At 50.6% G+C, this 25,626-nt stretch overlaps 1 protein-coding gene across 1 annotated transcript in view; it reads left to right on the top strand.

Moving 5' to 3' along the window:
• FARP1 (FERM, ARH/RhoGEF and pleckstrin domain protein 1) overlaps positions 1–25,626 on the top strand; it is a 306,860-nt gene that overhangs the window by 241,134 nt on the left and 40,100 nt on the right. Inside the window, exons 12-16 of the mRNA XM_004704274.2 lie at positions 5,531–5,606; positions 6,682–6,931; positions 21,312–21,499; positions 22,113–22,202; positions 23,950–24,083. Coding sequence (XP_004704331.1) covers positions 5,531–5,606; positions 6,682–6,931; positions 21,312–21,499; positions 22,113–22,202; positions 23,950–24,083 — 738 coding nt within the window. The remainder of the gene's footprint in view (positions 1–5,530; positions 5,607–6,681; positions 6,932–21,311; positions 21,500–22,112; positions 22,203–23,949; positions 24,084–25,626) is intronic.

The following is a 25,626-nucleotide window of genomic DNA, read 5'->3' on the forward strand; positions in this document are numbered from 1 at the left end:
GGTTGGAAATGCCAGCGATCAGTTGGCAGTGTGTCACCATCGGGTTGCCAGGGCTGCTCTCTCGGGGGTGAGATGCAGTTAAAACCTTGCTCACCAGTGAGTGATGAAGTGTTTAAGGGTTTAAACAGAATGTATTTCTTCTTCTTTTTTTCAAATCATTTGACTGGGGGCTTGTACAACTGTGATCACAGTCCATCCATACATCCATTGTGTCAAAGCACATTTGTACACTGGAATGTATTTCTATGGACTTTTTAATCAGAGTTCGGATAAGAGTTCTTGTTGGTAGGGCAGCAGCACAGTACCGATAGCTGTTCCTAAATGCCAGGCACTTTCCCACGTCCTGAGTCTGCACACCTGCAGGCTGAGGTTGGTGCAGTCTTCATTCCTCCTTAAAGATGGAAAACTCGAAGTTTCTCAAAGAGGTTAGATAATTAGGCAGTGTGGTGACTCAAGCACTATTTCATGTATACATTTTACACACCTTCACCACACACACACACACACACACACACACACATGCGCGCGCGCGCACTTCTTTTGATGCACTTAAAGATTGCTGTAAGGTACAGAAAGGCAGCCTGAGGTCATAATGCATTGGGCTGCAAGCTGCAAGGTCAGCAGTTCGAACCCTGCAGCTGCTGTGCAGGAGAACGCTGAAGCTACCTGCTCCTGCAAAACTTTTCGGCCTCAGCCCTTGGCCATTGGACTGGTCTGAGTTGGCATCACTTGATGCCAATGGATGGACAGGCAGTACAGGAAACAAAGCGAATATATACCCACACTCTCGCGGCTTAGAGTCAGCACCTATGACAGCTCTAAAATGTTTGTTTGTAATTCTCTCTTTGCCCCTTTTATTTCTAGTTATCATGGTTGCAGATGTGGCTAAAACCCCTTTAACAACAGCAACAGAAAAGCCCTGCCATCATCACCAAACCCAAACCAGCTCACTGCCCTCCAGCCCTTCTGGCTCGTGGCAACCCTGTAGGACAGGGTAGAGCTACCCCTGTGGGTCTCTGAGACTGTCACTTCTTACAGGAGTGGAAAGCCTCGTCTTTCCCCTGAGGTACAGCTTGGTGGTTTCAAACTGCTGACCTTGTGGTTAGCAGCCCAAAGTGTCACCACTGCGCCACCAGGCTCCTCCCCACCAACAAAGCAAAAAGGACAGTTGTCCTCCTGTGAGTTCTGCCTGCTGGCAACCCCCTGGGTGCAGAGTGCGTCTGTGCCCCATCGGGCTCCCAGGGCTGCACTCTTTCAGAAGGAGACCCCCAGGCCTTTCTTCCGAGGTTCCTCTGGATGGGTTTGAACTGCCATCCTTTTGGTTAGCAGTTAAACACTAACCGACAACACCAACTCAGGAACCCCCCTTTTTTTTATTATTATTATAGTGAGAGTGAGAGTGAGTCACTGAATGAGGCAGTGAGAGAGTGAGGCAGTGAGTGAGTGAGAGAGTGAGACAGTGAGAGTCAGTGAATCAGAAAGTGAGTGAATGAGAGAGTGAGGCAGTGAGAGTCAGTGAATCAGAAAGTGAGTGAATGAGAGAGTCAGGCAGTGAGAGAGTGAGGCAGTGAGTGAGTGAGGCAGTGAGAGAGTGAGGCAGTGAGAGTGAGAGTGAGTCACTTAGTGAGGCAGTGAGAGTGAGACAGTGAGGCAGGGAGTGAATGAGACAGTGAGAGTCAGCGAATGAGACAGTGAGTGAGTGAGTGAGTGAGTGACACAGTGAGAGTCAGTGAGTAAGACAGTGAGTGAATGAGAGTCACTGAGTGAGTGAGAGTGAGGCAGGGAGTGAATGAGACAGTGAGAGTCACTGAATGAGAAAGTGAGTGAGGCAGGGAGTGCGTGTGTATGAGTGAGCCAGTGAGAGAGTCAGGAAGTGAGTGAGTGAATCACTGACTAGGCACTGAGAGTGTGAGGCAGTGAGTGAGTGAGTGAGGCAGTGAGACAGGGAGTGAGTGAGACAGTGAGAGAGTGAGGCAGTGAGTGAATGAGACAGGGAGGGAGGGAGGCAGCGAGTGAGTGAGACTGAGTGAGGAGTGAGTGAGTGAGTGAGTGAGTGAGTGAGTGAGTGAGTGAGTGAGTGAGTGACACAGTGAGAGTCAGTGAATGAGACAGTGAGTGAGAGTCACTGAGTGAGACAGAGAGTGAGGCAGGGAGTGAATGAGACAGTGAGAGTGAGTGAGGTAGTGAGAGAGTGAGAGTGAGGCAGTGAGAGTCAGGAAGTGAGTGAGTGAGAGTGAATCACTGACTGAGGCACTGAGAGTGTGAGGCAGTGAGTGAGTGAGGCAGGGAGTAAATGAGACAGTGAGAGTCAGTGAATGAGACAGTGAGAATCAGTGAATGAGACAGTAAGAGAGTGAGACAGTGAGTAAGTGAATCACTGACTGAGGCACTGAAAGAGTGAGGCAGTGCATGAGTGAGTGAGGCGGTGAGACATTGAGGCAGTGAGACAGAGTGAGTGTGTGCAACAGTGAGTGAATGAGACAGTGAGAGTCAGTGGATGAGACAGTAAGAAAGTGAGGCAGTGAGAGATTGAGAGTGAGGCAGTGAGTGTGAGTGAGATAGTGAAAGAGAGGCAGTGAGAGAGTGTGAATGAGGCAGTGCGTGCGTGAGAGAGTGAGGCAGTGAGACATAGAGTGAGAGTGAGTCACTGAGTGACCCAGTGACAGAGTGTGTGTGCGGCAGTGAGTGAGTGAGACAGTGAATGAGTGAGAGTGAGGGAGTGAGTGAAACAGTGAGTGAGTGAGTGAGTGAGTGAGTGAGTGAGTGAGTGAGACTGTGAGAGTCAGTGAATTAGAAAGTGAGTGAATGAGAGAGTGAGGCAGTGAGAGTGAGTCAGGAACCCCTCTTTTAAACGCAAGCTCCGGCCCCTTCATTTCCTCCTCCCATCTCTAAAACAACAGATCAATTTATGCTACTACTTTGGTCCAGAAACAATATATAGTATTAATTTGCCGTACAGTATACAGTGTTGCCTTGCTTGTGTGTGTCCCCTACCCCACCCACCCTGTAGATTTGCAGTATTAGATTGATTAATTCTGCATCTTGCTTGTTTAACCCCACCCCGTTTTGGAGAAGCATTTTAAGTGTAGTCTTATGCAGCCATTACATTTTTCCTTCTTGCTGTCCCTATTACCATATATATTTATGTATAAACTGACTTTTTCAGCACATTTTAAAATGTAGTTCTTTGTGGTAAAATTAGGTGCCTGGGCTGATAGTCGGTCATAAACATTCAAGCTGCTTTGGTACTTCGTTTGGTTTTGTTTTGGCTGAAACGACAGTGCCACTCTGGCCATCTTCATGTGTTCTCCCTGTGGCAGGATATCTGTAGCCACTCCCCTGGCACAGGCCAGCAACGTACGCACGGGCAGGGTTTAGTGTCCCTTGTTTGGGTATGACAGACCCCACCATTTCCTGGGTGGCTAGTGATTATATCCTCAGTGTAAAATGCAGATGTTCCAAGAGCCTTTTTTCTATATGAATTTGGAGTGTTTTGATGAGAAGCTTATCCATATATTGGAATTTAAATCTCTCATATATTTATATAATGTCAGGGGTTTGAGTGCTTGACATTTTTTTTAATGCTATCCAGTGGGGTGAGAGGCAGTAGACTGATGATATGAATAGATAAAGAGGGCTTCATGGTAATGGAAACAATTCCTTCTACTATTGAATCAATATGTTCATTCACAGAGGATACCTTGTCATTACCTCTTATAGCACTGAACTAGGAAATAACCACACCCACCACTACCCCCACCCCTGCCCACAAACCACACTCACCATCATCGAGGGGATTCTGTCTCACAGTGACCCTAGTATAAGGTGACCAGATTGTAACATTGGTAAAGCAGGACACCATTGATAAAACTCATATCCTGGCGAAATAGCCACATGGCAGCCGAAAACCATATACCCTGGCTTGTCATGCATTCTTTCCAAAAATCAGGACTTTTTTTAAACGCCACGGGACGCGGGAAAATTTTTTTTAAATCGGGACTGTCCCGCCAAAAGCGGGACGTCTGGTCACCTTACCCTGATAGAACAGGGTAGAACTGCCCCGTGGGTGTCTGAGATTATAACTCTTTACAGGAGCATCTGTGCGTTAGTCTAGGTGGACTTGAGAAACAAATTCATAGACATCCATATGTGTATAAGAAAGAGGTTTATGTACAAGATCAATTGAATATTGAGAAAACATCCCAGCCCGGTCCAGATCAAGTCTGTAAGTCTGATATTAGCCCATATATCCGAAACCAATCTATAAAGTCCTCTTCAGACTCACGAAACACGTGCAATGATGCCGAATGCAGGAAGATCCGAGGCCAGTGGGTGGAAAGTCTTGTGGATCCAGTGGCATAAGCATGTCAGCGCTGGCAGGGGTCTCCATGTGGCTTCTTCAGCTCCAGGGCTCTAGGCTAGCTCCATGTGTCTTATCAGCAAGCATGCCTCGCAGGAAATGAGCCTCTGTCCCGCCCCCATCGAGCTATTTAGTGCCTCCAAATGAGTTCATCAGGCTGTGACCTGATTGACATGCTAAACTCCACCCATTCACTCTTGTCTGAAATTGACAACAGATGGTGTAACTACCACAAACTGGTCGTTTCGAACTGCTGACCTTTCAGTTGACTTGGCAGCACGATGCATAACTCTCTATGCCATTTGGGCTCCACGTCTAAAGTAATTACTCCAAATACACGAATTGATTTCATATGCTTGGGCCACGCCTTATCTAGAACTTGAAGCCAGTGCGGCTCTGGCCAGCCTCTCTCTGCTCAGTGACTTTTTAAGATATTACTGAATTTTGATTGTTCCTTTGAACAACTGGACCACTGGGAGCAGATCGAGGGTGGGGGGGTGTGGCTTAGAGAGAGCTTCCTCAAGGTTTAAGGAACCCCCAAGGGCTACAAGTGCTAGGAGAACTGGAGAAGACGGTCGGTCAGTCTGCTCCCCAGCATCAGTGGTCACATCCCATGGGCGGCCTCATTATTGCCGAAGGCCCCAGGGCTGCCGAGACCCAAACTGAACAATAGAGAAACTCTCTGCTTGCCCTCTTGCTGCCGTGCAGAGCGCAGTGGAAATGGCTTACTGCAGGTGTGGTCCGGGCCGACTGAACACCTGATAGTCTGTCATGTGGTCTCCCTTTGGGCCGTTTTTAACGTTTCCTGCCTTCTTTCTGATCCAGGCTTTTCTCCATGTGACTGTGTTGTCGGTTGTTTGGTGGTTTCGGCGGTTTGTTTGTGTTTTGTATGTTTTCCTGTACACCAACGCCAGTGTGGCTGAATCTACGGAGACAGTCACTGGATTGGTGGCTTCTTGGGGGTGTGGCAGGGGGACTGGGAGGAAAGAGGGAGCTCCTAACAATGAGTGCCGGAAAGGAGAAACTGTTCTAAAATCGATTGTGGTGACGATTGTACAGCTCTTCTCGACATGGACGAACGATCGTCCACTATGTGGACTGTGTGCCAATAAAACTGTTAAGAAAATACAGCTCCGCTCACACTGGCTCTCTCGGGTGCTCTCTTCCCAGGAAGCACAGCAAGATCCATTCCATCAGGAGCCTGGCCTCGCAGCCTCCCGAAGCGAATGCAGAAGTGCCAAAACAAGTCAGTAAGGGCGACCGACGTACCCCTGAGCCCCCTGCTCCACACGCTCCCTCTCCTGAGCGGGACCCTAGCTTTCCCGGTGCTCTGACGTGACTGCCAGGGACGTTTCCAGACCAGGGCCCAGCAGACATAGGCTTGGTGCTGGGTGTCAAGTTCTACAGCTGGCTTCCAGCCACGGTCCAGCCGGGGGTGGTCTAAGCCTCAGAGAGGTTTGCTCTGTGGGCCCAAGCTCAATGTCGGGCAGGGAGGCCATGGCCGAGAGCCAGCAGAGCCGAGCCCGCCATCAGCAAAGGGGACTGGCTTGGGCAGCACAGACTGAGAACGGCTTTGCAGCGGGCAGGTGTAGCTCCCGCTTGGTGCCCGGCTCAGAACCTTTTTTGGCATGGAACTGGGCAGTGGGTTCCCACCCGGGCTTGTGTTACAGGGCAGTGACCGCAAATGGAAGCAAGAGGCATTATCGCCCGAGCTCAGAGTGGGAGTGGGGAGCTCGCTTTTCCTGGCCTCCGTTTGAGTGGCGTTCCAGGGTTTTCTCTGAGCAAGAGTAAGAACTTTGCCGGAGAAAGATTTCATCGTGTGGGTTTTTCTTCTTTTCTTTTGTAATGTTTTGTAATGTTTTTAAGTGCTTTGCCTAGCCGTAGCATGCACTTAGAAGTGTAAGCAAAGGGGGTTATGCTTGCATCTCCTGAAGTTTGTACCAAGTTGTTCTTAAGAGTCCAGTGACTATCCATCATCCTCTCGCGGACCGCAGTTGCTCCCGAGACCCTCTCTGGATTGGCAGGGCCTTCTGTTCCATACAAGTGGGGGGAACACAGCCTGAAAGTGGGAGTCCAGATAAGCAGAGACAGTGCCCATCACCCCGCTGGGGGGGCACCCAGTACGATCACAATCGAGTGCCCTTCCCCGGGGGCACATTTCCTATCAGAGAGGCACGCGGGGAAGGGCCCTTTATTCGCCTGTCCTGTCCAAGGGTTCAAGGGGAATGCTGTTACCTTCCAACTCGACTCCGGTGCTGCTGTAACCCTCTCCCTTTTCTCTTCCTCTCCCTCCGTCCCTTCTCTCCCTCCCCCAACCCCAGTCTCCGCCGAGCGCCAGCCTGACACGTGGAGATGGTGCAGAATTGCCAAGAGGCCCGAGCTGCCAGCCGGGAAAGGAGCAGACAGGGCCCGCCGAGGAACCGGGGCCCCCACGAAGCCCGTCTCTGAAGAAGAGCCCCCTGGGGAACAAGCAGGCCGATGGCGCCGTTGTGGTGACGCTGGAGGAAGAGGAGGAGGCGGTTCAGGACCGGAGCCAGCCGAGTAAACCTCGAGCCCAGCACCCCAGCACAGGTCCAGCATCCAGGGCTGCCCGCGGCAGCAGCACTTCCATCCCTTTCATCGACTGCAGTGACGTAGATAGTGAATGCGATCTTCTCAGAGAACATGCGTCCCAGTCACGGTCCCAAACAAATGGCAATTATGAGGGTGATTTGACCAGTGGTGTTTATCTGCTCTCCCGGGAGGAGAGGCCAATGCAGGCTAGGCACAGGGCATCCCTTCTCTCTCTAAAGTCCTCCCGGCTGCCCTCCCGAGAATTCATTGATGACGATTCGGCAGACCTAACCTTTGATATCAGTGGGAGCCCCAGACTCCCAAGGCACAGCTCTCTGATTGATGAAATGTTCCGGGGCTCGGGTGATCGCAGCCCCCTGGCCACCCCACTGTCTCCCAGCAGCAGAAGCTCAAGTCCCAGTATGAGTTGGGACAGGACGGGGTCTCAGGGCTATGTCTCTGAAAACGGACATGACTGTAGAGAGAGGAGCGTGGGAGACATGACACTCCCAAGCGGGGGTCCCCGTGAAGGCAGCTGCTCCCCTGTCCTGCAAAGACCGTACTTGCGGAACCTTCCTAGCCGGTACAACAAGTCAGAGACAGACCCCCTCATCCTTAGCCAGGTGGCGTCGACCCTGGAGGAGACCGAGATGTTGGACGGCCAGGAAAAGCGGGGGCTGGCCACCCTGGCTGCCTCAGGGGCCCGGCTGCTGGCTAATGGCTCCCCCCTTCTGGGGCCGAGCCCTAAGATGCCCACAATGCGGCCAGTGTGTACCAACAACATGGTAGACCAATTGGCTCCCCTGCATATGACCGAGGCCTCTACCAGTGGGTCTGAATGCAGCGATTCAGACCCCGATCTGGCAGCTCCCCCCATCCAGACCCTAGCATTTGGTAACCCAGCCATGCTGAGGTCCCCTTCCACGCCCCGAAGTAAGAAGCCCCTGGGCAGCCTGTGTCTGAGAGAGGAGGCAGAGGAGGAGGAGTGAGGAGGCCGGAAGGCAAGCCCCCAGCCGCCGGTGACCTGGGCTCATTAGTTCAGGCTTGTGATAGGGATGACCTGCCTGACGGCTCATTACTGCTTAATCAGTCTTTCTTAGAGGAAGTCTGGGGCACTTGTCTGCACACCGTGGCTTGCTTTCCAAGAAAACATGTGCAAGATAAACAGCAAGACAGAATGACAAATGACCAGGGGCTGGTCTGTCTTGCTGGTGGAAGGCTGGCAAGGACCAGTTCATGCTCAGTCTGATCACGTGCGTAGTATGTTGTAGTTACGTGGAAATTTTCTCTTGTCTGTTCAGTTCTGTAGACAGCTTACCCTCCTACCGTTTAAGCGTTTGGACCAAAATATATCCTTGAGACATCCCAGGCAAAGTGTTGATGGGACTTTCCCCTGGCCCCTTCATTTAAGAGGAGCCCTGAGCCTCGTAAAGCGAGGAGCTGACGGAATCCAAGGGGAAGTGTAAGTCTATTGCTAGTGGAGATCTGAAGTTGAGAATAATGACTATTTTGATGGGAAGAATTTGGAGTTGTTTCTTCTTGCCAGACCTCGTAGGAAATGCTCTGAAGGTGGCCACACCTTCCGGAAGTGTCATTTGGATGGGATTGCCGTTGTGCTATGGGTTTGCATTCATGATGGCATTGTTAGTCAGGTTTGAAGAAGGCCTAGCGCCGCCTCTCAGAGTCTCCTGATGGAAGCCCGATGCCGCCGAGTAACGAGAAGGGGAAAGTCATTCATTGCTGAAGACACGGTTGTCCCCGGAAGGCTAGGCCACAGAAGCACGCACCACCTAGGGCTAGGGGAGGCTTGAATGGCTTGGGGGCACGTAGTGGAAGTAGGGACTTCTGGATGTTACTCTGAGCAGGGGGAGAAAAAAAAAGATAGTGTAAGTAGTAACAGGTTTGACTTCTTTTCAAATCTTGCCCTTCGTCAGTGCCTTTAACCAAGCATTCCAGTTTTCTAGATGAAAGAGCGTGGCTTTTGTTCTCTGTGCTTACCGTAGCTCCCCAGTGGAATCACGTGGGACGTTTGTAAGTGCCGTGATGCTGGGTTTCTGGCCCCAGATATGTGGATGGGCTCCTGGGCAGCCACTGTCACTTCTCTGCCAGAGCAGACTGCCTTCTAGAATCTCCTGGGGCTTGCTTGCCGAGGACGGAGGACAGCACAAAGGAAAAGTCTGCCCCTATTGCTTCCATGATTGCTGGCTACTTGGTACTTCACCGTCTTCGGTCCTTTTAAAAGATAAACCATGTAGTTAAAAACGCAGATACTGGCGGTTGCCACAGGGTCATTGACGAGGGTTGTAGCTAGGGTGCCTCCTGGGTGTGCCACCGTGCCAGGGGCCTTACTGGGCTCACCGTAGGACTCTGTCACAGAGGAGAGCCCAGCGTGTGCAGCTAGCGTAGAACTGGGCCTCTGTGCGGAACAGAAGTATCGACGGGCCTCGGGGCTCACAAATGATAGCCTGGCCTCATGGCGTCCGTGCCTCTGCTGTCGAGATTCTGACGAGTGACCCCATTTTCAAACGCTTTTTAAATTTTGCTTTTCTAATCATTTGATTCAGTGCATGATTAGTAAATCAACCTAGTTATTGGCTAGGTGGAAAGATGTCCATTGAGGTATATATAGCCTGTTTGTGTGCTGCTTTAGATTTGTATGCTTAACATTATCCTAGGATTTTTATGTGATAAGGGCCCTTGGGGACCACTGAGGGCAGACTTTCGTTTTGCGGATAAGGCGATTTGGTCTGGAAGGCGAAATGAGTGCGCGGTCTCACGGCTGCTGCACGAACCAGGGGCAACCCACGCCTGGGCCTCCCGCTTCTTACCCCCTGCGAGGGCTTTCCACACTGCGTGATGTCGTCTTCTTATACGGCGTCTTGAAGCAACGGGGCCTTTGTGAGTCCCATATTCTAGTTGTGGAGTCTTGTGGATTACATATAACCAGTTTTAGAGACTAAGGATTCTAGACTTGGGCAATCACAGATCCCTAACAGGTGGTTTGAATGAATCGCAGCTGCTTGTCTTGTGGGGGATTGCCGTGATAACAAGAGTTTGCATCTTCTGTGCGGGACCGGAATGTGAATTTGCTACGGAACCCAATCGTCTCCAGTCAGTTTAGCAGCCGGGGGTTTGAATCCTGTGGTTTATTTTCGGGAGGTGGTTGGCTCCCATGCGTTTTCTTCTGTGCCTTGATCCTCGCGAGCAGTCTCATACGGAATCCCAGTGAACAGAGCGTTAACTTGCCCGGCACAGAGTGCAGACCATTCAGGGGAAACTCCGAAGCAGAACATCACTGCCACGACGACTTCGCTTTGCCAAATCGGATAAAGAAGTGATTTTATCTGAAGGGTTTGGAGAGCATAGAAGTGGGCTGCCGTCCCTGTCGACGAGATTGTCCACTTCCACGGTTGCTCCGAGGTTTTCCTCCCCGGTTTTATACCAGCTTCTTGATCATGACTTAGGGTAGCAGCCGAGCTGAGGTAATGTCTGGGTGGTACTCACAGATGAGGAGGTACGGTTTGTTTCCGAACAGTTAGCACGCACATCTGCTAAGTGAAAGGTTGGCGCTTCAGGCCCACCCAAGGGCACCATGGGAGAAAAGGCCTCACAGTCTGCTTGCAAAAGTCAGTCTCAGCAAACCCGAGGGAACCCAGTTGTACCCGGACACACTTGGGGTCACCGAGAGTCAGACTTGACAACCCAGTATGCTGTGTTCGAAAGCTGCATATTCTGAAGCGCGGAGAATATTTGCTAATTGCCTCTATGGGAGCTTGCATTGCCCTGTTCAAGATTCCAGAACATTTCTTCGAGCCTGGTGGAGCAAGCCTCACGCACTGCAGAGCTCAGGAAAAGCCACTACCTTCACCTTCCCCGCTCCCAGGATCTCAGATCCCGAGAGACTACCCCTACCCCATCCAGAAGTCTGCCAGGGCCCTGAAGGGTCACTGCTTAAGAAAGGACCGTTCAAGTCAGATTACAGGAGGACAGCCATCAGAGTTGGGTGAGGATGGCTAGGTAGCTGAGATTCGAAGCCTCTGAAGCTGGTCAGATTTCCCCAGGGGTGTCTCAAGACCTGTCAGCCCATTTTTCTAGGAGAACAGGTCTCCTGAGCCCTCGAATAAGATAGTGGTTGTTCTGTGGCAGGCAGTGGGAGGGTGTCTTGAGCTCTCCGGCATAAGACAAGACGCGTTTCTAGAAACAGAAACCTTGAAGCCATTCAGGACGCCTGGGGGCCTCCCAGCACCACTGTTTCCTTTGTGGGATGTGATTTTAAAGTACACAAGCTCTGGCCCTTTTGTTGTTGCTTCTGCGGCTGCTTTTTAAGAGCAGAAATAAAAACTTGAGAAATTCCTGCAGCGTGAAGAAATGTACTTAACGTGAATCACTCCAGCCCTCTGACGGCCATCTGCATTGCCACAGACAGTGTTTTTATTAGCCAGACATTTAATTAGAGGAAGTCTGTGGACCGGCCTCCTCCCCACCACAGGTGGGATTCATAAGGGGGAATTTCTCACAAGCTGAGCTCACATTGGGCTGCCCTTCAACTGTGAACAACGCCGATCTTATTCTCGAGGATGTCTTTGAAGATTCAAAGTAAGTTATGCTTTAAGGGGGGAAATTTAAAAGGCGAGCCTTGTGAAACTAAAGCCCAAGCTGAGCTTCTCCAGTGTCTGGCAAGGTCCACAGAGGGCATCGTGGCCCCACCGTGGATCAGAAACTTGCCTGCTAGCCATGGCATTATTTCGATCTGCTGTGAAGGAGCCCTACAGCAGGGAGGAAACGAACAGCAGCATTAAAATGGCATTTAAATGTAGGTAAAACTTGTTAACGGGTACAAACGCCCTTTGCATATCTGCGATCAAGATTCATGAGCTTTTCTTCATTCAGACGTTGTCCATATTTCGAGACAAAATAGACCCGGGAGAACTCAGCCATTGGCAAGTCGTTGCGAGCTAGGTAGATGCAGCCTTGGATGATGTGGTCTGTAATTTGAGTTTATTTTCTTCTCGCTTGATCACGCCTGCACCCTTATTCCGGGTAGCCAGATTCAGAAGTTCTCAGGGTTGTATTCCCAAGAAAGCCGCATTCCCCCACCTCCACCCCCACCCCGATCCCCTGTGTAGACTAAACAGTGCTCCTCTGAGTGTCTGGAGCTTACTCTTAGCCTAGCTTTCCCCTGGCTTTCCGCATTACTGCTAAAGCTTTCAAAGCAAACTGCCAGAACCTGTCTGGGCCACCCCTGCATATAGCTAGCTCTGGTTTCTTTGAACCTTAAAGAGGCAAGTGTTCCCAAACCAGCCCCTGCCCCTAGCTCTGTGCACGCGGACTCCGTGGCGCGAGTAAGGGATTGGCCAGGTCCCTAAGAGCAAGAGCGTGTGCGGTAAAGGGTTCAGTTGAATGGACATCTCAGAGCAGTAAAGGACTAATGAAATTTGCTCTGGTGACTTCTAAAGAATTTATGCCAGGCAGGGGGTAGAGGGGCTGGGGGTGCTTTGTCCTTGGTAGTCTAATTCCATCTGCTTTTGCTTAATTGAGTGAAATTTAATACAGGGAAAGGGGGTCTCCTTTGAACACGTGTGCATGTTTGTAGCGTCGGTTGTCGGCGTTTGAAAACAGACTTGACTCTTAGGCCAAGGTTAGCATACTACTTAATGCAGCAATTCCCGTCTTACTAAAAATAAATAAGAAGTAGTACATGGGGATGGGACTGAAGAGTTGTGGGCGTCCAAGAGCCACGTGTGGCCTGGTGGCCGCCTGCTCTGCGACAGGCTTGAAAAGGGCTGTGGCCGCTTCCTCGAATGACCTGGAGCGAGCAGAGGGACCGAAATGCGGGTTCATAAGCCATATACAGGTGCAGGTTTGGCAGAAGGGGATAGTTTTGTTACCAGGTGGGGAAAAAAAGGCCTTGCTTCGTAAACCAGTAGCGCAGCACTGCAGACAAGCTAACGAGCATGATTGACATCTTGGGCACTGGAACTTCTACCACATTGTCTACCCCGAAGTGAAAATAATTGTACAGCCTGACGGACATCGGGAAGAATGGGGGACACTCTGGCTTTGTAGTGTCAGACAGGAAGTGGGTTCTGATTGCTTCAGGATCATGCCCATGTGGGCAGATGGAGAAGCCCCCCGTGTCCCAACTTAGCACTGTCTGTCTTCCTGGTCTCTAGAAATGGGCTGTAACCAGGTGGAAGGCAGTCCGTTCGCTTGAGGGAGGTTGGGAGGTTCAGGTTCAGGTGGCCCTGCTATGTCTTGGGACAGGTTTCTGTTTGAAAGTAGGAGGATGAAAAAACAACAGTTGCCCGGGCTGTCTCAACAACGAGTGTGGTTTAACCTAAGGCTCCTAGCCGGTCCACCATCGTGGCAGGTGATACTGCAAGACACGTGATCTCGCTGCTCGGCCCAGGCACGCGTGTTCGGAGTGCCCAGGCATCGTTGGAAATCAGTGAAGAAATGCCAGAGAAGCTGAACCCAGGGCACTGAGGAAGGGAGCAGGGCCCACCTGAGTGTGTGTGTGCGCGCGCGCGCGCGCGTGCTGCCGAGACATTCTGCAGTGACTGTCTTTACACTCAAGTAGGAAGTGTGGTGGGAGTGGTGCCTAGGCTGCTGAGATTGGTGGCGGCAGCGGCCGTGGTGGTGGGTGCCTTCAAGTTGGTTCTGGTTCATAGCGACCCTATGTCCCACGGAACTAAATACTGCACCATCGTGGCTCTTAAACCCCCTTGGGAAGCTCCAGTGCTTAAGTGCTTGTCGACTAGCTGAAAGAAAGGGTGATGCTACTAAACCTCCCCAGAAGCACCTTGGAAGAAACACCTGGTTATCTTTTGCCAAATGATCACAGCCAAGAAAGCCGGATGGAGTAGCTGTACTCTGCCAACAGTCAGAATGGATCTAGCAAGTGGTAGCTGTTTTTCCTTCCTCTTATGAGTCTGGGGTGAGCCCAGGTGGTGATGTCAGTTGGTCTCAAGTCACAGGTTCGAACCCACCAGCCGCTCCACAGGGAAAAGAGGATTGCCTGTTCCCACAAGACTGGCAGCCTCTGAGAGAGTCCTGATCAGTTGGGCTTGAGGCCGCTGTTGTTTGGGGGTTTTGTTTGTTTGTTATTGTACTTGTTTATTTTTGCCCTTTTTGTAAACCTGGGTGGTTTAGTGGCACCAAAAGATGTTGGGTCTAGTGGTGGTGGGGTGATGTGGACCTGCTTTTACTCCCTCACGTGCGTGGAGGCCCATTGGATATGGGCTAACAGCTCCTTTTTCCGAATCCCTTTGTAAGAAACGCAGGGTTTGCCACTCTGCCTGCGGGAGCCTGTGTAGGGAGACCCAGGGCAGGGTCTTTGCACAGACATGCTGCTTTCGCCCTGAGCTGAGCTGACAACCCCCGACGCTCACACCCCCTTCTGCCTGGAAAGGTGACAACGTGACAACCTCACTAACCAAATTTCACAAGCTTCGGCTCAGTTTATTAATCCAATGCCCATCTGTTCTCTCTGTGTGTCTATTCGATACTCTAGGTAGTAGATTGAAAATGTCTAATGCATCGATTTGGAAGTAGAAAAGGCTGGGACTTCATTCTCATTTTTGTCATTTGTTTAATAAATCTGAGAAAGCATTTTTCCCCCCTGTTGTTCCATTGTATATACACTGTTTTGTCAGCATGCATTGCCTATCTGGGAGAAAAAAACCTTAACAAAAAAATCCCCCTCCCCATCCCCCCGTGTTCTGTCTTTGCCCACAAAGCATGGCGTTCGCTTCTGCGCCCAGCGTTGTTGGAGCCCTGTCTGATGTTTTGTGTTGTTTTCATCCCAGTTTGTACTTGGAATACCTGTTTCCTCTGGAATGCAGCCATCCTGCTCACCAGCAAGCTAGCTGAGCCTCTGGAGCAGTGGGTGGTCGGGGCCCCATCCTCCACCAAGGGCGGGGACATGGGAGACGGATAGAAGGGTCTGCCTTTTGGACGGAGGCCCTAGGATGTGAACAGTTAAGGTTGGCCCAGGTTTGCATCCACTCAGAAATACCTGGGGATAAAAGCCTGAACAACAAACCCCAGGCCAGGATTGAAAACCCTGCAGCGGGCAGTTCCACGCCAGCCTGCGGGGCCTCACTGCGAGTCTAAGCAGTCTGCCAGCAACTGGTGACCTCCTGATGTCATCTTGGGCGAGACCTGCCCTTGTGCTCCAGGCCAGGTACCGGAAGGTGGCAAGGTCGCTGTAGTTGCGGGAGAGGTCTCACGGAAGCAGAAAGCCTCTGTGGCGTGCGTTTACATAGGAAGCTGAGATGGTCCCCGAGGGTTCTGAACACCTCTTTAAACAAGGGCCGGAGCACAGCATGCCCCAGCCATCCGATCCACCAGAAGATTCCGTTGTTTGTGTGGGGAGCGGGGTAGACGGGGAGATCCAGGAAAAGCCCTCACCTCACTGAGCCCCTGCGGCTCCTCGTGGTTGTGGGTAGTTTTGACAAGCACCCCAAATGTAGGCAAACGCCACAGGTACTGTCTGCTTCCTCTCCTCCCAACTGCCTGCTGTGCAGTATCTCAAGAAAGCCTGGGTTGACACCACTGGGGAGATGGCTGGCTTCTCCAAGAGCAGCGAGCCTGACAACTTTCAGCATGGAAAGCCAAGCTCATGTGCAATGCGTGCATGGTGTTAATCTCTCGTTCATCTAGACTGAAGAGGCTTTCACTTGTCCTAACAGGTATCTTGCTGTAAAAACTGTCAATGGTTTAACTGTTCTGCGCCCCCCCCCCCATGGTCGGAGCTTTGTCCTGAGTACAAAATGATATTTCTCAGTGGTGCGAAGCACCCTATTGTTCCCCAACCCAAAGGCTGCCACTGCCCCACTAACCACTAACCACCACCAAACGCCAACACAGGAGCCCCTTCCATCTCTGTCCCCACGGGCAGGCACTCGCTTCCCCTTCTCCATGAATGGCGCGCCTCTTCTCTCTCTCTCTCTCTCTCTCTCTCTCTCTCTCTCTCAAGTGGCATTGCCATTGCTTTTCTGAATTGCTTGATGGCGGACTGCCCAGCTGGTGCTTAGCTGCTTGTGAAAGTTCTCTTAAAAGAACTTGGTCTCAGAAGCACGTATGCATTCTCCTCTGGCACATAACCGAAGAGGACAACACCGCTTGCCCCGGTAATCCTATAACTCTATTTCTCAATCAGATTCTGCCCACTTTGTCACCGAGCCCTTTTGGGGGTGGGGGAGAGCGGGGCACGTGAGCCAGTTTAGACATCAGACAATGGCGGGCCCTGCCTGTTCCGGAGACTACCTGTTATTCAACATAATGCTGATCAGTTTTTGATAACTGGCTTTCAAGTGCAGATTATCTTTAGAGAGATTGCATTGTATTCTCTCTTACCGAGGGATTATGAATGGATCTTTAAAGGGCCTTTTTAGGAACAGATGCAAACCTGTCTCTGTAAGGTGTTTCCTGAGGTGACTTGGAACAATCTGCCTTGGGTCGCACAGATATAGCCAGCTGTATTTTAGAAGCTGATAACAGGAGACCAATGATGATTCGGGACAGGTGAACACTGTAGACGAAGCCAAGATTGTTCATAACTTCATAGCTATTTTTAATTCTGAAAGGGGGAAGGGAGAAAGAGTCATGTTCTCATTTTCATCCATTCAAAGGGGGCTTCAAAAAGCTGGTGGAAAGATTGTCTTCTCATTCCATTTTCCCATGAACTTTTTGAAGCCCTCCCTTCAGCGCAAGGATTCTCAAGGACTTGCATGTTAGCATCAGACGTGAGGAGCACTTGTGGAGAACACTGCCTGGTTTTCTGCTGCCATCTGTAAAGGGGAAACAGCGGCACCTGATTTGAATCAAGATAATGAGGTCATCAGCTAGCTTCGATCCAGCTAAGATATTAGAAATGCCAGCTTTATTACTCGGCGGGGCGGGGAGATAGGAAGTTTTCTCTCCCCAGAACATTGTCAGTTTGTTAAGTTCTTGAAAATATGAGGAGGTAGATGGATAGTATACGCCTGCGTGCGCAATACCCAGGGTGGGTTGGGGGACGAGCAAGCATTTGGCTTGTTGACCCTGGACTGCGCTGACCCTGGTGCTGCAGGTGAGGTGTGGCTGCGCATCTGCTGCTCCAGGACAGGCAGACTGGAAGAATGCACAATACCCAAGAGAAGCTAAGCCGGTTTCTGGGCCGGTGATAAACTGGGAATCCATGAAGAGAGCTGCGCTAATGTGCAGCTCTGTCATTGTCTGTGCCGTGTGGATGTACACATTTGATAGGGTTTTAAAGGGCAATGAGCAGAAGGGCCTCCCTTGAGACCAGTGAGCCAGAGCTTTCAGTCCAGGTCCGAGGGGCAACATTCAACCAGCCCCACTACCGATGGAGGGGAGGAGAGAAGACTGTGAAGTCATTGGGGAGAGGCAACACATTTGAGATTCATTAACCCAAACCATAACTAAAAGCCTAAAAAACACCCGCTTTTTCTTTTCTTTTTTTGGCGCAATTTCTAAAATAGGAGTTGTTGTTTGTTTTTAATAGAAGCATCTAGGCTTCCAGGGTGGTACAACTAATCTTTTTCTAATCTCTTTAAAGATCTTTTTTCTGCCTGTTGCCTTAAGGTCCAGGTGCTTTTTCAAAGGGCTGTGCACAATTATTTATCTAGAGCCCCTTCCTGAAAGAAAATGACTCTTAGTACGGTCCCCGAATGGAGCAAACAGTTTCTACTTGGAGGCCAGCTGAAAGGCTAGCAATTCAAACCCATGGAAGAAAGGCCTGGCATTCAGCTTCCTTAAAGAGTACAGCCAAGAAAACCCTCTAGACCAGTTGTTCTCAACCTGTGGGTCGCGACTGCTTTGGGGTTGCCTGATTCATAAAGTAGCAAAATTACCGTTATGAAGTAGCAACAAAAATAATTTTATGGTTGGGGCGCCACCACCACACAAGAAACTATTAAAGGGCCACGGCATTAGGAAGGTTGAGAACCACTGCTCTAAACCCAGTCTAGTCTGTAATACTCGGGGACTGGTTGGCCTGTGTTGAAATGGATTCAACAGCACTGGATTTGAATGTTGATCATGAAGAGAAGGGAGAACGTTACCTAGGCATCGACAAACCCTTGGAATAGCTAGCAAGGACCCTCAGTCCCTGCTCCCTCGCCTGACCCCAGAGCTGTGCCTTCAAAGCAGATGGCCAACCTCATGCTCTGAATTGGATCTGTAGGGCTGTAGACAGACGGTTAGCCTAACAACAAATCCATGTTTGCTTCTTAATGCTGATATAAAGTGGACTACTTCCATGAAAATTGTGGCAGGTCAACTGTATACGTGGACACTGCCTTTCCTTAAACACAAAACTTCCATTCCGAGGGCAGGACCTATGTGGAATCCGGTTTATAGTCCGTCATTTTTGAGCATGTCGTACGTCCACCTGAATAATGCCAGGTGACTGTAATGCACATTGCACACATAGGAAACTCACATGCGAAGGGGCTGCATGATTTGCAAAAAAAACAAAAACATCATGCCCACTTGGCGTGAAAATACGGTGCACTGTGTTGCCTTAAACTCTTGGCTCAAAGGGAATTTTAATTACTCATCAGGCCGCCGAATTCTACTAATTACCCTGGTCCGCACATTCCATTGATTGCTGATTAGTGAACGAGCTGCATCCTTCGGGTTGGAGCGTGATCCCCGTTGATGGTTACTTTCAAAGCCTGTCATTTCTCTTGACATGGGAGGAGGGGCCTACTCTCCAGGAATGCTGTTCCCGTGAGCAACATTGAACTAGAGTTTCCGGCTTTTCCTTTATTTAGAATTGCCGATCGATTCCTGAGCCTGGCCAGTTGATGTTTACTGCTGTAACTGTTCAGACACACCCGTCATCCTTGCTTGTGTGGGCCTTTGGGACCTAGACCAGGCCAGCTGAAGTAGCCTCCTGAGGCACAAGGAAACTGGCCGGCCCCCTATGGTTGTCCCCCGCACCTGGGTATTGCACCTGCAACGCAGGGGGCCACACAGCTGACCTTTTGATGATGTGGGCGGGACGGGCAGGCTTTCACCCAAGCACCCGTGGGCTTGCTCAGATTGTACGGAGGTGCACCGGTGGGCATGCACTTCGCCTTCCCTGCCCTGCTTTCTGAGTGCCTCCTCTGGTCGGTCAAGCAAGGAGACTGCCAGCTCTGAATGGCGTTCTTCTCTGAAACACACCGTGCCTCCTCGCCAGGGAGGCCCCTCCCTGCCCACGGTCCTCTGCTGTCCCGCCCTCAGCCTGCCCAGTGTTCCCAGCGCCAGTCCACCAGTGGGGGCAGTGCTCGTACGAGGAGGCTTCAAAAGGTGTGCGGAAACATTTACTTGTCTGTTCGTTGTCTACAAATTGTTAGACGCCCCCTTGTACTCGTGGGCGCTCAGCAATATTCTCTCCCTTGGCATGTGGCAGCCCTTGTCTCTGCAGCTGGGTGCTGGCCATGCCCCACGGTCCGTCCACCCCTACCACCCCAGGCCAACTTCCCCCTTTGAACTCGCTTTCTAACTGGGTTTTCCCCCTTGGTTCCAACTCTTTCACTGACGGGGTGAATGCTTTTTCTGTCTCCAGTCGCTACAAACTGCAGGCCCAGCATGCTATCACTTCTCCCTGGCTCCCCCCGACCTCACACACGCACACGCACACACCGCGTGCGCGCACAGTGGGAGCACTGAAGGTACACCCCAGGTTGGCCGGGTTAAGGTGGACAAAATAAGAAAAAGTCCCCCTGAAGCAGCAGCGCCCGACAGCATGAAATGTTTCTGATCTTGACAGACTGCCAGCATTTCTCTTTTCTAATTCCTGTTCATGGTGATAACATTCTCCTCTCTGTGATTTTAAAACAAAACTAGTGTAGCACTCTGAAACAATTGCAGTTCTAACTGTTCCCCCCTTTCTGTTTGACAGGTTCCGCTGCTTTCTAACCGGTTGTATTCCCTTGTGTACTAGTGTCAATAAAATTGACATTTGTGAAGCAATTCCTGGCCTCTTTCTCCGGGGTTTCCTGGGTCTGGTGGTGTGGGGGCTGCGGGCTCTCCTGACTAACACTCGGCCTTCGTTCCACGGCATCTCCTTACTGAAGCATCGCTGTACTGGCCCGTCGTCGGTGGGCAGGACAGCTTCTGGTGGTTTTTCACGGCACGCTGGCCCTTCACACGGGTGGTAACACAATTGACCTGGGACTGGGGGTTTGGGGGGCGGGGCTTCTCCACAGGTTGTTCAAATCCACAACCATCACCCCATCAGGTGCATTCTGGGCCATGTGCTCTGACGTTGCAAAATGACTCTGCGTGACCCCAGTGGGGAGAGAAGACGTGTCAGGGCCACAGCGGCACCCCCAGGGGGTTACACTCACTCTTCTCCGGAGATCCTTCACGCGCTGAAACTGCATGTTGAACAATATCTAAAGTGTCTCTCTCTCTCCCTCTCCCTCCCGCCTCCCGCCCCAAACAGTACCAGACAGGACTACAAGTTACTTCGCTTCCTTTGCCTAACTAACCCTTGTAGCCGGCCTGCACTGAGGGGAACCTGTTCAGTCTAGGGAAGAGCAAAGTTGGGCCGCACTTCCTGTGTCTGACCCACCTCACCTAGCTTCAGAGGGTTGAGGTAGACAAATTGCAGCGTTACGTTGGCAAAAGCGTGTTAAGTGCCCGTCCTCTACCCCGGCCGACTCCATCACGGGTAATACCACATTTCCATGTTACTTCGTGTGTTGTCCTGCTCACAGGCGCTAGGAGCGACCTGTCCCTTTTGGACCCTAAAAGGGAATGGTGAAAATCGAATGACCCTGAGCTTTGTGATGTTAAACGATCGTTTCTTTTTGCATGTGAATGTGACGCTAGTGTTTCTGTCCCAAGCAGTGGGAGACGTGGAGTACCACCAGCAGGTATAACCAGCTCGCCTTCTGTTCTTGGTAGAAGGGGGACTTAGCTGCTTTACCTTCCCGTAGTGTGACCCCGTGTATTCTGCCGTCGTCTGTTGTTTAGACTCCTGCTAGCTAGTTCCATGTTCTAGTCTCCCCCATGTCTCCTTGTGTTGTAGACACTCTTGTCTTTCTCGAGTCATTCTTAGAAGGCCGTAGTTAGGTGATGACAATACTATTTCGGGGTGCACTGGTTTGGAGCCCGAAACTATGGTAACCGGGCTCTAGGCCAATGTCAGTACCTTATCGTTAGTTGCAGCACAGAGACTCGGCTGAGTGATTGCAACTTTGGTAGCGCTCAGAGGGGGGGGTGGGGCGAAACAAGCCCACCACCTGAAAAAGAACCCCAGCATCGTGTTGGGGGTGGGGGTAGTTCGCAGGCGTTGAGCGGGACATTCTAAAGGGAAACCAGGCCCCAGAAGGAATTACTTCTTTTTTTTTTTTTTCCTTTCTTTCTTTCTTTGAAACTTCTCATCCCCAAACAGGCTCCCTGACTGGTAGCCCTCACCTTTCAGAACTGTCTGTCAACTCCCAGGGTGGGGCCGTGCCTGCCAACGTGACCCTGTCGCCTAACCTGAGCCCCGACACCAAGCAGGCCTCTCCCTTGGTCAGCCCGCTGCTGAATGACCAGGCGTGCCCAAGGACGGACGACGAAGAGGAAGGCCGTAGAAAGGTACCGATTGGCCCTGGCAAGATGGCCGGTGACAAGGGACTTGCTTTCACTCTTTGTTTAAAGAAAAGAGGAGAAACTGGTGACTGGCCTATGCCGGATGCTGGCTGCCCGTCGCACGGATAGGCTCCAGGGAATCAAATCACAATGGTATCACCAGTGATGGCTGACAGACTGCCGGTGACCCTGCCCCCTCAGGGCTAGCTGCCATTGATAGTTCTGTGCACGGCCTGACATCCATTTCTGAAGTTCCCACGCTGACAGGGTGTTAGAGTTGCTCTTGCATGCATCTCCTGGCAGACTGTTATCACTCTGCCATGTTATGAATGAATGAGATTGTATACGTGCCCAATGGTGAATAACTAGCCTGCTGTGGTGACCAAGGTAATGTGATGGTGGTGATATTTACATGAAAGGAAACATCCCGAGACTGCGTTCTCCCCACTGAAACCCATTCTCTTCAATGGCTTGTGCATACACACACACAGGCCTTGATAATCATCAACTAATGACAAAAATAACACACTAGCGATAGGTCACTTCATTCCAACTTGCTCATAACCAGGACGTGTTCCAGAGTGAGGATGATGTGTTGCTTCTCTTTACGAATTTGCAGAGATTCCCAACTGACAAAGCCTACTTCATTGCTAAAGAAGTGTCCACCACAGAGAAGACGTATCTGAAGGACCTTGAAGTCATCACTTCGGTATGCTGAGCCTTTGCCCTCACGCGCTAGCTCTCCCATCGTTTATCTCCACCAATGCTCCCAGGCACGAGAGGGGCTGTGATAAGGAAATACTGGGCTCTCCAAAAGGGTTTGGTCCCCTGCTACAGAAATCAGACTTCTGTGCTGCATATGCGGTTTTTTAAATATATAATTAAACTTTCTCGGCATGCAAAGGAAGTCAGCTGTTAAAAAGGAGCAAACGAAAGGGGAGCATTTGCTGCCTGCAGGCCCTGAACTAACGCAGTTCCATGTCTGGCCCATTGTCTGAGGTCACCATTTCTTCTTCCTGGGGGTTTTGCCTCGAGGTGAAGAGAAGCCTCATTTCCTATTTCATAATAAAATGAGCCACGTCTGCAAAATCTGCCAGCAGAATGCCTTTTGTTATTTTAATCGGCCCTCTTGGAAAAGCATTTAGGCAATTGCAGATGTCTTTCTTACCCTTGGATTCTGGGAAGGACTGCTCCGTGGTGAGGCATGCATTGCATTTCTGTGACTGAAGAGATGTGTATAGAACAAGCCCAAGTCATTACTGTGGGCTCGGTGACCTTGCGTAGGGAGGATGGCTTTAACTGCCCGCTTTGGCCAAGGTCGGGCTCAGCTGTTTAACAAAGGAGCAGAGGTGGACTTCCTAAAGATGTGCAGCGAGGGTGTTCCATGGTTGGAATTAGGTGCAGATCCGGTGAGTTGGCAGGAATGGAGAGTTTGATTTGAGTAGTTGCCCAGTAAAGGGGTTTGTTCTGGGTCCAAAGGATGGGTTTTCATCAAAAGGAGGAAAAACAAAAAGCATGGAGCAGAACGTCAAGTTCTTCTTCTAACCCAGACTGCCTGGCCGGCTGCCGTGAGACGGAGGAGCCCCAGACTGGTACCTGGAAATAGCTTTTCAGCCTTGAACTGAAGCTGCTCCGGGAAGTCATCTTTAAATAGAACAGTGATTTTACCCCTTAAAACAAAATGTTTAACAATGTTATTGACATATAATTTATATTATACAATTCAGGGGGTTAACCATATTAAAAAGAGTTGAGCAATTATCACCTCAATCAATTTTAGAATAATGTGGCCCATTTAATATAGAATATTTAGTTTGAGCATCACGCGCTTTTAAAGAAATGATCTTTTGAGAGAGCACTTGGACAAATACCACCATCGGGTCTATGCTGACTGATAGCAACCCTACTGGGTGGGATAGAACTGTCCCTGTGGGCTTCCAAACTAATTCTCTGCAGGAGTAGAAAGCCTACTTTTTCTCCTGTGGAGTGGCTCATGGTTTCAAACTGTTGACTTTCTGGTTAGCATCCCCGTGCATACCCCACTGTGCCCGCAGGGCTCCAGTCTGAAACCAACTGTATAAAGGATGCTAGCGGGTGGTGGGTTAGGGACACAGTGCACACGAGCTGCTCATGACAGAGCGTGGCATGGTGGATGTTTTGTTGTGTCTGTTTTCAATGTATCCTGCCTTAAATAATCGGTTGGTCACAGGCAGATCAGGTCCCTCTTCTCACCTCATCGAATAGAAGGAAGACCTGGCACGCCCAGGTGCTCCTAAAAGACCCAGGTGTGCCCCCTGGAGACAGGAAGCAGCGCTGCTTCGTTAAAACGACCCCGCCCCTGCCCCTGCCTTGGTGCTCCGAGGGCACTGGGCGCAGAGTGACTTCCGAAGCGTCGAAGCGTCGTGGGCAGCCGGCGCTCACCGCCAGGGCTCTCAGTGTGTCCCTTTCCACCGCAGTGGTTCCAGAGCACAGTGCGCAGAGAGGACCCCATGCCCGAAACCCTGAAGAGCCTCATTTTCCCGAATTTTGAACCTTTGCACAAATTTCATACTAATTTTCTCAAGGAAATCGAGCAACGACTCGCCCTGTGGTAAGTACAGTGATTTTGAAGCTCCCCTCACCCCCCTCCCTTCTCTCTCTGTCTGTCGGTCTGTCTGCCTCGTGCTATTTCTTGGTTGTGCTTGAAAAGCAGCAGTTAGGACAGAAGTGACTGGCGAGACCCTGCCTTAGCAAGCCGACCTGAAAATGGCTCTTGATGGAATTGTGCGTATGTTTAGAGTGTATCATCAGTTCTTTCTTTCTTCTTTATTCGTGTATGAATCTCTGAAATGAATTCTTTTCATTGGAATTAAATAATTATGATCCTTGAGTACTTTGCACAGAAATAAAGGGAGCAAGTAAGTACCAGGGAGAGAAGAGTGAGGGCTAGGAGGGACTTTGGGGGTTGTTGGTATTTTATTGCTAGGCCTAAGCAGTGATCTCACTGATGTCTGCTTTCTGCTCACTTATGAAATCCATACATACCAAGGGGTACCCCCCAACCAGAATTTTTTTATTCAAATATATATATATACAGTGAACCCTCGCCACTTCACGCTTCTTGCTTTACCTTGGTACCTTTGTCACAAAAACAAAGCAAAACCCTAAGTCACCCGCAGTTGGTCCATCCCTGTTAACCCCCCCATTGCATTCAGTGCACGTATTTGACATTATTATCACGGAAGATGAAGGGTCTGACGTCTGTGTACCCTCCGACACCAGCTGCAGCTGCCCTGCAGCTTCCCTGGACCCTGGCCGCCGCAGAGAGTGTGGGCAGAGCTCACAAGTTCAAGGGCCTGGCCCTCAGATGCCAGCTGTGGAGCTCAACTTCCCAGGCCCCCACATTTCTGACCTGCCAGCTAAAATTTGGGAGTTCCCACTGCTCTCTTTAGGCCCATAATTTGTTAGGGTGGCTTCCAAAACTCAGGAATCGCTATACTGACTATTTCAGTTTAGGACAGCAGACAGGATACAAGCAAAGAGACCCTTGGGGCAAGATCTGAGCGGTTCCCGACACGGAGCTTCCACGCCCCAAATAGTGATGTGGTGGCATCCACCCTCACAGTGACATCTGTCAGCAACCAATCTGTGGACTTCAGTGACCAGAGTCTTTACTGGGCTTCCATTACGTCGGCACAGTGGAGGGAATCATTGCCCACATGACTGAATTCTACATCCAGCCCACCTCCCTGCAGGTGAGATTTACCAGCCGTGAATCCTAGTGGGTCTTTCTGGCCTGGCCACAGCCCCCACCCAAGAATCCATGATGAGCATCACAGATTCCAGGCACCGGGGAAATTCCAAGGGCTTACACAGTCCCTGGTTCCTGAAAGAAAGAGCAAATTCTCCTGTACGCTCTTGACTGTTCAGCCCAGAAATGGTAATAAAATTTACTCTGCAGCCCAGATCCCCCCTCAAGTTGACGGCGGCATTCGGCGATACTGGCTGTCCGTTGGCAGGGGGGATTACAGGGCAAAGAAGTAGGGCATTTTTTTTTTCTTTTAAAAAAATCATTTTATTTGGGGCTCATACAACTGTTATCCCAATCCATACACACATCAATTGTGTAAAGCGCATTTGTACATCGTTTCTCA

This window comes from Echinops telfairi, unplaced genomic scaffold, assembly GCF_000313985.2.
Source record: "Echinops telfairi isolate 266 unplaced genomic scaffold, ASM31398v2 ScPeMD7_7467;HRSCAF=8505_0, whole genome shotgun sequence".
In the NCBI taxonomy this organism is placed as follows: domain Eukaryota; kingdom Metazoa; phylum Chordata; class Mammalia; order Afrosoricida; family Tenrecidae; genus Echinops; species Echinops telfairi.